General features: G+C 37.6%; 1 protein-coding gene across 11 annotated transcripts in view; it reads left to right on the top strand.

The window, feature by feature from the left end:
- The window catches only part of DDX60L (DExD/H-box 60 like), a 123834-nt gene that overhangs the window by 56450 nt on the left and 52694 nt on the right, over positions 1–14690 (top strand). For 10 of the 11 annotated variants that reach the window (XR_010156232.1, XM_054683911.2, XM_054683912.2 and 7 more), the window contains 8 exons: positions 334–500; positions 1454–1600; positions 2215–2364; positions 3715–3834; positions 4695–4790; positions 7291–7406; positions 8289–8431; positions 8570–8679. Coding sequence is in view for 10 of the 11 variants with exons in the window: in XM_054683911.2 (XP_054539886.1) it covers positions 334–500; positions 1454–1600; positions 2215–2364; positions 3715–3834; positions 4695–4790; positions 7291–7406; positions 8289–8431; positions 8570–8679 (1049 nt within the window). In the remaining variant the exon portion in view is untranslated. The remainder of the gene's footprint in view (positions 1–333; positions 501–1453; positions 1601–2214; positions 2365–3714; positions 3835–4694; positions 4791–7290; positions 7407–8288; positions 8432–8569; positions 8680–14690) is intronic. The other variant, XM_054683915.2, reaches the window with a different exon arrangement.

Genomic DNA, 14690 nt, shown 5'->3' with positions numbered 1-14690 from the left:
TGTACAGAGCTCAGTTTAAATGGTTCATATTTCTGCTATAAATGGTTCATATAAATCTGCTAAAATCACAAAGTTTGTTTCTTTTCTTTTTTGCCTATACTTACCCAGCTATGTCTAAGTTACTTAAGATGATAATTAAATGTGTGTAGATGGAGTTTTAATTTAATTTAATCATGAGTTTTAGTTTTTAATGCTCTAAAATCTCCTTTAAAGTCAAGTAAAATAGTGAGGTTTAATCACATGAGGTTAATTGATTAACTCAATGATTGTTGTGAGTGATCAAGCAGTTATTTTTGGTGTTCTTTATAACAATTTTATTGTTTCTTTAACAAGGCAAAATTTTGAAAGATTTAAGTATAGCTGTTCAAATGATGAAAAGGATTCATTCACTCCTGGAGAGATACCCAGAAATTTTGGAAGCAGAACATCATCAATATATAGCTAAATGCCTTAAATATTTAGGCTTTAATGATCTGGCAAACTCTTTGGATCCAACTCTGGTAAGAGAACTAGAATTTCTTATACTTTAAATTTTTACTCAATTTTAATATGGAAGAATAACTAATAGGTCTAATGAAGTATCTCACATATAGAGTTATCAATTGACTATGTTTACTCTGATTCTAGTTTATAAAATAACAGATGTGAGATTACTTATTAATAACCTGCCAAACTTTGAAGTAAATTAAAATTAGAAAATTTGTACAGATGCTTCCTGAAAACAGAAATTAAATACTAGATGATATCCAGATGCCACTTTAAACCCTCTTGGTAACAGGAATGAATCCTATACTTAATTCTAGCGCAATCTAAAAACTGTAATGTAGTGAGATTGAAGAATGGTCTTTAATAAGGTTCCAGGTTCCAATTCCAGGATGAACTTTTTTTAACGTTAATATCTGCTATTTGACTTTTCCCAAGAATAACACTTTAGGCAGGAAAACTCTTCTTACTTAAATATTACACTATTTAAAAGCATAGTAGGCCAGGCATGGTAGCTCACGCCTGTAATCTCAGCACTTTGGAAGGTCAAGGTGAGCAGATCACTTGAGCCCAGTAGTTCAAGACCAGCCTGGGTAACATGGCAACACCCTGTCTCAACACACGCGCGCGCACACACACACACACACACACACACACACACATACATTAGCCACAATTGATAGCATGTGCCTGTAGTCCCAGCTACTCAGCCAGGGCATGGGATAGGGAGTGGTGGGGCTGAGGTAGGAAGATCACTTGCACTCAGCAGTTCAAGGCTGCAGTGAGCTATGATGGTGTCACTGCACTCCAGCCTGGGTGACAGAGAGAGACCCTGTCTCAAAAAAAAAAAAAAAAAAAAAAAAGCTTAGTAAAAATGCCTTGTGCATAGAATGTGCTCAGTGGATATTTAATAAATGTTTATTCAATTTTGAAGTTTAAGTTGATTTCAAATAATATATTAAAATGACAGATAGGAGATGACAAAAATAAGAAGAAATATTCGATTGACATTGGACCAGCTCGGTTTCAACTGCAATACATGGGCCATTACTTGATAAGAGATGAAAGAAAAGATCGGGATCCCAGGGTCCAGGATTTTATTCCCAACGCATGGCAGGTAATGACAACAAACATTGTACTTTTCTAATCAGTGTGACTTCAGAACTTTTCATTACTGTGTCTCTACATGTTAAACTTTGCATAAACTTCTTAATCTTGTTTAATGTCTTTCCTCTACTGTGCCTGGAGAATGTAACTAGAGTATGAGAAATCATTCACTTCTTCCCCTTCTTGGCCTTTTTATTTTCACCATCAGTGGAAGTTATACTTATACCTGTTTGTATGTGAAGGCATGCTAATGTGGCATTACTAGTTCTTACAGCTCAGTTTTGGAAACCTCTTTCTGTACTTACTCAATGACAATTGGAAAAAGTGTTTTCTAATGGGAAAATATGTTTTACTCAGTCTCACTTTCTATTTTGCAGAAATGAAACCCTCTCTCTAGGCCAAAATATAAAACAAAATCTCTTTTCTGAGGGAATGGCATGAGTAATCCAGGCATTTTCCTGAATCCTTCGAGTGTTCACCAGACCTAATCTTCAGGGGTTCAGGGAGTTCCCCCAAAGGTAGCATAATACAGGCACAGGAGACAGAAGGTACAAAGGATACTGTCTGTGTTTTGGTAACATGCTGTTCACTTTCTTGACACAAATGGTGCTTTGTACCCTGCAGCAGGAACTCCTGGATGTGGTAGATAAGAATGAGTCAGCAGTGATTGTTGCCCCAACGTCCTCAGGCAAAACCTATGCTTCCTACTACTGCATGGAGAAAGTGCTGAGGGAGAGCGATGTCGGGGTGGTCGTGTATGTTGCACCTGCAAAGGTAGTTCTTGAATGACTTTCATTTTTGCTTTTGTTCCTGAACATCCCCTTTAAAAAGAATGCGCACGGTCACATGCTAGATCTAATTCACTTTGTTATTTTATTTTTGAGACAGAGTCTTACTCTGTCACCCAGGCTGGAGCGCAGTGGCGCGATCTTGGCTCACTGCAACCTTCACCTCCTGTGTTCAAGTGATTCTCCCGCCTCAGCCTCATGAGTAGCTGGGATTATAGGCACGTGCTGCCATGCTGGGCTAATTTTTGTATTTTTAGTAGAGACAGGGTTTCACCATGTTGGCCAGGCTGGTCTTGATCACCTCAGGTGATCCACCCACCTTGGCCTCCTGAAGTGTTGGGATTACAGGCTTGAGCCACCGTGCCCGGCCAAGAAACTATTTTTGATATTTTCATTTCATCTCATATGTTAATATTTTCATTTATAGTTACTGCAATTATACTTATTTTTAGAAAATATTTCACTATCATGAATATAAAAATGATGACTATAGTATTTTTAAGGATTAATTTTTTAAAAATTTACATTTTAAGTTATTTCCCTTTCTTTCTTTCTGTCTCCCCTTTCCTTTTTTATTTTCCCTCCCTCCCTTGGAGTGGTATGCTATGATTATAATTATGAAGATTTATGTTTTTCTTTTAATTAATATTGTTTCAATTAAAAAATACAGCCAGGTATATATGACTTCCATTTCCAGCAATATGGCCATATAGGTCAACAGAAAAATCTCTTTGTGTAAAATACCTGAAATGCTGGATAAGAGACACCAAACATCTTTTTATATAATTATAGTTAAGCTCAGAACAATAGAAGGGGAATCCTAGGGGCTGAAAATTTTAAGAGAAGGCCACATGGGCTCTTTGCCTCTTTTAGGCAGCAAGTTGCAGGGGCTTAAATAAGAAAGGATCCCAACAAACACAGGCAGAGAGAGCACTAGGAGGATCCCAGGCAGAGCAATGGTGGTTAACCTGGAATCATGAACCAGACATTCAATAGAAAGTCATTCATTTGCCCATTGTCACCATATACATGATATGTAATATCTGTCTATCTATCTATCTATCTATATCTATCTATCTATCTCGTGTGTGTGTGTGTGTGTGTGTGTGTGTGTGTGTGTGTTTAAAATCAAGGAGGATCCAAGAGAATACTCAGTGGTATCAGATAATTTCATTACCATCTGTATTTTTCCCTACTTCATTTCATTTTCATTGAAATGTGTGTGTGTGTGTGTGTGTGTGTGTGTGTGTGTGTGTGTATGGATTCGGTTGTCCTCAAGGTTTTATATGTCTCTTCTCTACTAAGTGACTAATGGTTTTTTTTTCTTGTCAATCAGTCCCTTGTTGGTCAAGTGGCTGCAACTGTTGAGAATCGTTTTACTAAAACGTTGCCTGCCGGCAGAACTCTATGCGGTGCTTTTACAAGAGATTATCGTCACAATGTACTAAACTGTCAGGTATGACATATTAATTAATGAGTTTATTATCAAATTATAGAGCAGTACTTATATAACTGTTTTGCTGGGAATCTGCAAAATGCAAGCCCTTATAGAAATCATTTCACTGAATTCACAAAGAAAATGAAATTGCTCTAAGGAAAATTTAAGGTTGTTCTACTCTAAAAAGTAAGAACTAGGCTCACCATCTCTAAGGATATTCACATTGTGAACTGAAATTTCAAATAGAAAGTTATGATATTTCATTATAACTTAGAGAGGGAGTCAAATAGATTTGACAAACCCAATGCATTACTAAATGACTATCCAACCTTGTCTTTCCATTCAAAGTTGCTAGGTCTTGTGAACAATATTTATACTTACATTATGATCTGAAATTTCAAATAGATTATGATATTTCAGTATAACTTAGAAAGGGATTCAAGTAGATTTAACAAACCCAATGCATTACTAAATGACTACCCAACCTTTTCTTTCCATTCAAAATTGCTAGTTCTTGTGAATGATATTTATGGATCCTCATAATAAAACCTTGTCTCAAAAAGATTGTGTGTTGATAGTGGACCCATCGATAGGTAAATCGTAGATTAAGATAGATTGTCTCCCTTATTGAATTCACAAAGTAGACATTTAAGACTAAACAAAATGTAAAACAGTCGTTACAGAGTAGAAGCTTTTTTTCATTTTCATTAATCCAAATGTTCATAAATGTAAAGACTTAAATGAAAAACGTCAAAGATGCAATGTTATCTTAATGAAACTGCTATCAGCAGCAGCATATTTTCTAGGTTCCTATTACTATGCCTGATATAAAATTAATGCTCCATAAAGTTAGCTACACTAATCATTCATATTTGTAGGTACTTATTACAGTGCTGGAATGTTTTGAAATCCTGTTGCTTGCTCCTCATCGCCAAAAATGGGTGGAAAGGATCAGATATGTTATATTTGATGAGGTAGGTTTGGTGTTAGTTCTGTGGTTGATGTTCTAGTCTGCATACACCCTATAATTTGTAATTTAAAGAATATAGGGCTTTTTCAATCATGGTAGTTAAGTTGTGCGTCAGCCAGGGTACCAATGGAAAACAGATTGCATATTCACGTTAGTATAATTTTTAGAAAAGTGTTTTTACTAAGGGGCTGTTTACAAAGGTTTGTACAAGGGAAACCACAAGGTAAGTGCAGTAATCCAGAATAGTACAAGCCTTTCAACCCTGTAAGGATGAAGGGAGAAGGAAGCATTATGAACCTTAACAGAAGAGAGATTCTATAGATATGTCTCTTTGAGAAGAACAGTGACCTTGGTGAAGAAATGCAGCTGGCCAAGGTTGACCTCTTAGGGAGAGAGAGAAAAAGAATAAAGACCTTGACCTCACTGTCTTCTCTCCTTCCCATTTCTTGCCTAGGCTTCCCACTGGCCAAACCCAGTAGAAGCTAGAGGGCTAAGGAGGCTGGGTGAGCCAATTCCCAAGGTCAGACTCATTGGCCAGAGAGGAAGGTGGCGAATGGTGTAGATCTGGAAGGACATAGCTATGTTATTATCAAAATGAATGGAAAGAACTGTAAATAGAATTCAAGCTTTGTATTTTGTTGCTTCAAGGAATTTTCAACTTAAAGGAAAACTAGGTGATAAACCTGTGTAGTGAATCTACTCCTTTTTTGTGTGAAGTTGAGAGTTGGTAGACATGCTGTCATTCTGCTTTCTTTGTCCTGAAAGTAGTCTGTTTCCTTTTATGCATCAGGCTGTATTGTGTGTTGCTGACTTTGAACATTCCCGTTTTAAGGGAAAACAAAACAAAACAAAACCCTTGATCTTTATGATCTAGAACCTTGGATTGTGGTCTCATCTCAAAATGCCTAAGCACAATAATGTTAAAACATTGGTAATGAGTCTGGGCGTGGTGGCTCATGCCTGTAAACCCAGTACTTTGGGAGGCTGAGGCGGGTGGATCACCTGAGGTCAGGAGTTCGAGACCAGCCTGACCAACATGGTGAAACCCCGTCTCTACTACAAATACAAAAATTATCCAGGCATGGTGGCATGCTCCCATAATCTCAGCTATTCGGGAGACTGAGGCAGGAAAATCACTTGAACCCGGGAGGCAGAGGTTGCAGTGAGCCAAGATCACACCACTGCACTTCAGCCTGGGCAACAATAGTGAAACTCCATCTCAAAACGAAAAACAAAATGTGGGTAACTTTGGTTTTCTGATTTATACATGCACAAAACTTGATTGTAAGAAGGCTTTAAAAATTGTTTATTCTAGAAAGTTCAGAGAAATTGCCTGCTGATACAAAATATAAGATTAGCATTTGGTAAAGTGGGCGATTATCTGACTAGATCAAAGTCAGAAGGGATATGAAAATATTCTTCTTTATGTATTTATTACTAGCCTTGATTGGTAAGTCTTTCCAGCTGAGACCCAATTGTCACGATGTATTCTGTTTAAGACCAAAATTTGGACCTCCTCTCTAAGTCTTAATTTGCATTATTTAACCAAAGAGAATTGATTCATTCATTCAACAGATATTAATTGAGTACCTACTCTGTGCTAGACACTGTGCTTTCTCCCTGATATGCCAGTACTGACCTTGTGGTTTAGTGAAGGGGAGAGCAATTAAATAAGTAAATGTACCAATGAAAATATAAGTAAACATTGTGATACAAACTCTGAAGAAAAAAAAATCAGTCAGTTTTCACCAAGATAATAGCAAAATGGGAAGAACAACAACTTTGGAGCAGGTACTCAGGGAAGGTGTTTCTGAGGCAATGACCTTCAGCTGGGCTTTGCAGGGATAAGCAGGAATGGTCAGCTAAGAGGTGGATGAGGATTTTAAGTAGCAGGGTCGTATATGTGAAGGCCCTCAGGTGGAACACGTGTGTTCAGGGTATGAAAAGAAGGCCAGTATGTTGGGAGCAGAGTGCATGGCGGGGAAAGTGGCCTGAGATGGGGTTGGAAAGGTGGGAAGAAACCAGATCATGCAGGAAGTTACACTTCCAGTTAAGCAGCTTGTGGTTTACTGTAAATGCATTGGGAGGACAGTGTAGGGATTTAATTAGGTATGTAGCCTAATTTGATTTTTGTTTAATAATACCATTAGGGCTATGATGTGAAGAAAGTATAGAGAAAGAGTGGAAGCTAAGAGAAAAATCAGAAGGCTGTTGTAGAAAGCCAGGTGATGGTGGCTTCAATGACAACAAAAAATGGAGAGAAAAACATAGCTTCAAAATAGATTTTTGGAATTGGAATCTGTAGGAATTAATAATGGTTTAGATATGGAGATTGGAGACAGTTAAGTGTCATGATGTCTATTGTCTGAATTTATCACCATTCACTTTATTTAGGTTAGGTCATTTATAGGAAACTGGAAAAATATGCATGATGATTTTATGCTTCTATTTTTTATTTACGATTTTGACATCAACTTTTCAACTGATTTTTTTTTCTTTACTAGGTCCATTATCTTGGCAGAGAAGTTGGAGCAAAATTTTGGGAGCTCCTCCTTGTCATTATTCGGTGTCCCTTTTTGGTTCTTTCAGCTACCATAAATAACCCAAATCTTCTCACCAAGTAGGTATAGGTAAAAAGAGTGGTTGTTATATATTCAGTGGTTGAATTATATATTGTCTATATGGTCTGAAGTCTTTAAGGTTTTTTCTATAATAACTTTCAAATAAATTTATTACCCAATCTTTGAAACGTCAGTAGTCTTGCTTTGTTGCCCAGGCTGGCCTTAAACTCCTGGGCTGAAGGAGTCCTCCCACCTCAGCCTCCTGAGTAGCTGGGACCACAGGTGCACATTATCATGTCTGGCTTTCTCAAATTTTTTTGAAGATATATTTCCTGGAAGTTAAAGAAGGAAAACATCTTCTCCAAAGAAAATCAAGGTCTCCCATAGCCAGATCTGAAATTGTGTAGGAAAATTTCTAAAAATTTTCAAATAAATGTCATCTGAAGTAAGAGAGAGAATTGTATCCCCCTTTCTTTGTCCTTATCCAATAATTAAAGCTAAAATGGAAATAACTGGGACACAGTCATTGACCTTGCAGATGACAGTCATAAGAACAACAAAGCATTATATGAACATCAAGTATTGTTTTGTTACCAGACTTGATTTTTCCTAGTAACAGCAACAGTGGTAGTAACAGCAACACTGGTAACAAACACATAGTGCTTTCTATGTGGCAGGTATATTAACTCATTCAAGCCATACAACACCCTTATGAGAAAGATACTTTCGTTATCTTCTATGTTATGATGGAGAAATGGAGGCATAGAGAAGCTGAGGAATTTGCCCAAAGTCCACAGCTCTGAAGTAAACTCAGGTGGTTTAAATTGAGAGGGCATGCTCTAAATTTTTTAACTTGTGAAATTTTCTTTGTTTAAAATATCCAAGTTCTTGATAAATACTTCTATATTTTATTTAAATTATATGCATGTTTATTCTGTAAGGTGGCTGCAATCAGTAAAACAGTACTGGAAACAGGCAGACAAGATTATGGAAGAGAAATTTATTTCTGAAAAACAGGCTGACAAATGTCTCAACTTTCTCCAAGACAATTCATATAAAAATCAATCATATGAAGTTAGACTTGGTAAGCTTTTTTTTTTATGTTTTACTCTATATTTTTATATTTTACTATAAAGCTTTTTATAGGGATTTTTGTGTTTTAAATCCATATTCTAATAATTGTATGTCCATTAATTTGGATATTCTTGCTCTTCATATCTAGTACTCGGTGGAGAGAGATACAATGATTTAGAGAAGCATATATGTTCAGTAAAACATGATGATGTTTATTTTGATCATTTTCATCCCTGTGCTGCGCTAACGACAGATATTGTAAGTATAAAAGTGTATTTGTCCTGTTAGTGGAATTTTTAGTGTATATCGCAACTGGAAAGGGACTCAATCTTCATAGAATTGCAGCATGTATAGATAATCTTTTTCTTTTTTTACCGATTCTTTTATTTTATTCATTTATTTTTTAAATTTAATACATTTTTTATTTTTAATTTTGTGGGCATCTAAAGTAGCTGTATATATGGGGCACATGAGATATTTTGATACAGACATGCAATGCATAATAACCACGTCAGACTAAATGAGGTATGTATCCACTACCTCAAGCATTTATCCTTTAATGGATACACAATGGTAATTATGTATCCATTACCTCAAGCATAATAACCACATCAGACTAAATGAGGTATGTATCCATTACCTTAAGCACAATCCAATTCTACTCTTTTAGTTATTTTAAAATATACAATAAATTACTGTTAGCTATAATCACTCTGTTGTGCTATCACATACTAGATCTTATTTATTCTATCTATTTTTTTGTGCTCATTAACCATTCCCTCTTCCACCCAACCCACTGTCTTTGCTAGCCTCTGGTAACCATCATTCTACTCTCTGTCTCCACGCATTCCATTGTTTTAATTTTTAGCTCCCACAGATAAGTTAGAACATGTGAAGTTTTTCTTTCTGTGCCTGGCTTATTTCATTTAACATAGTGACAATTCTATCTATGTTGTTGCAAATGATAGGATCTGATTTTTTTTTATGGCTGAATGGTATTCCACTGTATTTAAGTGCCACATTTTCTTTATTCATTAATTTGTTGATGGGCACTTAGGTTTCTTCCAAATCTTGGCTATTGTGAATGGCGCTGCAATAAACATGAGAGTCCGGATACCTCTTTGATATACTGATTTCCTTTTTTTTAAGTATATACATAGCAGTGGTATTGCTGGATCATAAGGTAGCTCTAGTTTTAGTTTTTTGACTTTTTGTTGTTTCTATTAATATCTTATTGTATTGTCTGTCTTGAAAAGTTGCTGTGGCTGTAATTTGTGATAGGTTCATTTTTTTGTCTTTCTACTGAAGATATACTCATATCACAATTACAATGTTATAATATTCTGTGTTTTTCTGTGTACTTACTAGTAAGTTTTTTTACCTTCAGATGGTTTCTTAATGCTCATTAACATCCTTTTATTTCCCACTGAAGAACTCCCTTTAGCACTTCTTGTAGGACAGGTGTTGCTGAAATCTCTTAGCTTTTGTCTGAGGAAGTCTTTATTTCTCCTTCATGTCTGAAGGATATTTTCACTGGATATACTATCCCATGATAAAAGATTTTTTCCTTCAGCCCTTTATGTCATGCCACTCTCTTCTGGCCTGTGAGGTTTCCACTGAGAAGTCTGCTGCCAGACATATAGGAGCACCATTGTGTTATTTGTTTCTTTTCTCTTGCTGCTTTTAGGATCCTTTCTTTATTCTTGACCTTTGGGAGTATGATTATTAAATGTCTTGAGATAGTCTTCTTTGGGTTAAATCTGCTTGGTGTTCTATATCTTCTTGTATATGAGTATTGGTATATTTCTCTAGGTTTGGGAAGTTTTCTGTTATTATCCCTTTGAATAAACTTTCTCCTCACTCTAGGTGTTTTAAGCCCCTTTAAGGCCAATAAATCTTAGATTTGCCCTTTTGAGGCTATTTTCTATATCTTACAGGAATGCTTTTATCATTTTTAATTCTCTTTTCTTTTTTCTCTTCTGACTATATATTTTCAAATAGCCTTTCTTCAGGCTCACTAATGCTCACTTCTGCTTGATTAATTTTGCTATCAAGAGACTCTGGTGGATTCTTCAGTATGTCAGCTTTTGCTTGATTCTTTTTAATTATTTCAATATCTTTGTTAAATTTATCTAATAGGATCCTGCTATCATTCTATTGATATTATATATCACATTGATTTGTGTATGTAGAACCATCCCTACATTGCTGTGATAAATCCCATGTGGCCATAATGAAATATCTTTTAAATGTGTTGTTTAACTCAGTTCGCTAGCATTTTGTTGAGGAGTTTTGCATTAATATTCATCAGGGATATTGGCCTGTAGTTTTCTTTTTTTAATGTGTCTTTGCCTTGTTTTGATATCAGGGTAATACTGGCTTTTTGAGTTTCCTCAAAACAGCTATTTTAAATTATCAGCCTGAAAAGTCACATATCTTTGTCTTTCCATAATTGGTTCCTGGTACCTTATTTAGTTCGTTAGGTGAGGTCATATTTTCCTGGATGGTCTTGATGCTTGTGGATATTCATTGATGCTTAGACATTAAGTAGTTAGGCATTTATTGTAGTCTTCACAGTCTGGGCTTATTTGTACTTGTCCTTGAGAAGGTTTCCCAGGTATTTGGAGGGACTTGGATGTTGTGATCTAAGATTTTGGTCACTGCAGCCATTATCTGCACTGGGGGGCACCCCAAGCTCAGTGAGGCTGTGGCTCTTGCAGTCTCATAGAGGAACCACTTTGGTGATTTGGATAAGATCCTGAATAATTCTCTGGATTATCAGAGACTTTAGTTTTCTTCCCTTACTGTCTCCCAAACAAATGGAATCTTTTTCTCTGTGTTGAGCTGCCTGGAGCTGGGAAGAGAAAGCAACATAGCATCCCTGTGGTCTCCACTGCAGAGACTGCACTGAGTTAGAATGGAATCAAGCACAGCACTAGGTATTGCCCTAGGCTTACAATAATCATTGTCTGGCTACTGCCAATTTTCATTCAAGGCCTGAGGACTCTGCAATCAGTAGGTGGTGAAGCCAGCCAGGCTGGTGTCCTTTTCTTCAAGGTGGCGGGTTCCCCGGATCTCACGTGGGTCCAGAGATGTTGTTTGGGATCCAGGGCTTGGAGTCAGGATCTATCTACTCTTCCCTTTTTTTTCCCCACAAGTAGAGGAGTCTCTCTCTGTGACCACCAGCGGCCCTGGCCCATGGTGAGTTTTTCCTGGCTACTGCTAATCTTCACTCAAGGCCCAAGGCCTCTTCAGTCAGCTTATGGTGAATGCTACAAGGCCTGGGTCTCTCCCTTCAGGCCAACAGGCTCTTCTCTGGCCCAGGGTAGGTTCAGAGATGCCATCCAAGAGCCAGGGCCTGCACTTGGGGACCCCAAGAGCCTGCTCAGTGCTCTACTCCACTGTGCCTGAGTTGGCATCTGAGCTGCAAGACAAAGTCCCATTTACTCTTCCCTCTCTTTTCTTCAAGCAGAAGTAGTCTCTCCCCATAGCCACCACAGCTAGGAAGGTGCTGGGTCGTATCTGAAGCCAGCATGCCTCAGAGTATCACCCCAGGCACACGGCCACGTACTACCTAGCTACCACTGCTGCTTATTCAGGGCCCAAGCGCTCTTTATTCAGCGGGTGATGAATCCTGCCAAATCTGGGTCCATCTTTTCAAGGCAGCAGGTTTCAGCATGTGTCTAGAAAGGTCTGGGAGCGAGGGCCTGGAATGGGGGCCTCATGACTTTGCTCAGTGCTCTATCCTACTGTGGCTAAGCTGGTGTCCAAGTTTGAAGACAAAGTCGTCTTTACTCTTCCCTCTCCTCTCAGCAAGCAGAAGGGAGGAGTTTTGCTCAGAGCTGCGAGCTGCACTGCTTAGGGTTGGGGGAGGGATGATGCAATCACTCCCTAGCTCTCCTCAGCTGGTGTCTCAGTAGATTGCATACACCCCAAGTCCATAGGCTCTGAGCCCAGCACAGCACCATGACTTGCCCAGGAATTGTAGTCCTTGTGGCCTAGGCTGCTTTTCAAGTTTATTTAGGACCCTCGGGCACTTTAACCCCCAGTGATGAGCTTGCCAGTTTCAGAATTACCCATCCTGGAAGTCAGGTTTCGACTGCTGGGATGGGCAGTTCTCCTCTGGGTCAGGCTAGTCTAAATGCTCCCTCCACTGGTGCCAGCTGAGTTCTGCCTGGTGTTGCTTTTCGCTGTGACAGGGTAACACTGAATTCTAATGCAAAGTCCCAGTCACCATGCTTTCCCTCTTCCAAGTGCACAGACTCTCTCTGCATGCCATGTGGCCACTGCTGGAGGATGTGGGATGGGTGGCATTGGCAGGTCGACACTGTCTTTCCTGCCCTCTTCAGTGTCTCCTTCAGTGATACAGAGTTAAAACCAGATACTGTGATCACTTACCTGATTTTTGGTTCTTATAAAGGTGCCTTTTGTGTGCATAGTTGTTCAATTTGGAGTTCCTGTAGGGGCTGATGCTCACAGGAGGCTTCTATTAGGCCATCTTTACAGATAATCTTAACCTCAGGTACACGGACATCAAGGATGGACTTCGTAGAAAAGTGAAAAACCCCTAAAAATTGTGTGTGTATACATTCTTCTAGCTTTCATTAGATCCTCAAAGTCGTTTGGGACACCCAAAGTTTAATAACTGGAGAGGAAGTAATGGAGAGTTCTAATTCGGGTTCTTTGGTTAGTTTATTCCTTTTCTTTATTTACAGACATTATCCTTTCCTATTTACGGCTTCTTAGTATCTATTTCCGTCTTCTACTTCTCTGTGACTAACAGTGCTGCCACAACTGTATTGGCAGTCCTCATTCATGTCCGAAGTTCCTATTACCAAATGATCTGAACAGGGAAGAGACATTTCCTACCAACATAAAAATCGGAACATGACTTTTTTCATGGTGGATTGAGAAGATGAAGTTTTCGGAGATCTCACTTGAGGCACTGGATTATGAGTGTGGGAAGACATTAATTTATCCTGCTATTCTCTCCTCTTTTTCCATCCTATCTCTGTTATTAAATTATATAGGTTCAAGTTGCCTTGTGAAGATATAATGACATTAGCCAATAGTTGGTCCTTTTTTTTATTACTTTATATCCAAAATTATGCTGTTCCATTTATCTTCCTAAAACATAATTCTGATCCTGTCCTTATTCTACTCAAAAGTCTTCAATGTTTCTCCACTGGAAATAAATTTCAGACTTTGTAGCCTGGCATTCAAATCTTCTATAACTTAGACTTTCCTCAGCTTTTCACTCAAACCCCGGATGTAGCTTACCCAAAGGGTTCATGCTGTGTACTATACCTGGAATGCTTCATTCCAGATGCCAAACTCTAAGTTTCCAGATTCTATTCGTCTTCCATGTCTTTGCTAATGTGAGATTTTTTTTTTCCAGAAGTCTTTCTATGATCTCTTCACATGGAATTAATCTTCTTTTCTGATAATATATAACTTATTATTTGTACTTTTTAAATGACACCAATTATGTTTAGCCTGCTGTTATAATTTTTTGCTTTCATGTCTTCTTTTTCTTATTAAATTATAAAATTGTTAATGAAAAATTTTGCACTTTTTCACCCCTGGATTACCTTATAGCTAGCTCATAGTGCCATATACACAAAAGTTGCTCAGTCAATATTTGTGGAATGATGATTGCAAAGATGTGTTGAGAATTTACGTGGCAGGCACTTGTTAATATTTATATGTATTTCTCTTTTAACCTTCACAACATCTTTATAATAAATGTACTATAATTATTCCCAACTTACAGATGAGGAAAAAGAGGGCTAGTGAGGTTGTTTAACTAGTCCAAGGACTCAGTTAGTAATTGTCAGACTATGGTACAAACTCAGAAGTTCTGACCCCAAAGCCTAATGTTCTTAATCATAGTGTTATACTAAATAATTTGTGGATCGAATGCACGAGTAAGGAATTAAATGGAAATTACTTCATAGATTCTGAGCTATGGTGATTAAGGGCATGTAAAACTCACTTAAAGTGATTCTGTCTTCCAGAAATTTTCAAACATAATTTTATTATGTAGTTTTTTCTTGGCTTTGCAATGACTCATTCCAAATGGCATTTCTGTCCCTATCCCTCCCTATTTCTCTGACTCTGTGCTTAGGGAATAGATATATGATAAGCATACATCACTCTTTAAGCCTTCCAATTATATTTTGATATCTTCAGCATTGAATTTTCAGCAAGTTTTTAGTTGCATAGTATTTTATAATTTTTTAATGGTTTACTCTGCTTAGAGTGATTTA

The sequence above is a fragment of the Pan troglodytes genome, chromosome 3 (genome assembly GCF_028858775.2).
Source record: "Pan troglodytes isolate AG18354 chromosome 3, NHGRI_mPanTro3-v2.0_pri, whole genome shotgun sequence".
Taxonomy (NCBI): domain Eukaryota; kingdom Metazoa; phylum Chordata; class Mammalia; order Primates; family Hominidae; genus Pan; species Pan troglodytes.
The sequence above is the reverse complement of the archived record's forward strand: the minus strand, read 5'-3'. Positions and strand labels throughout refer to the sequence as shown.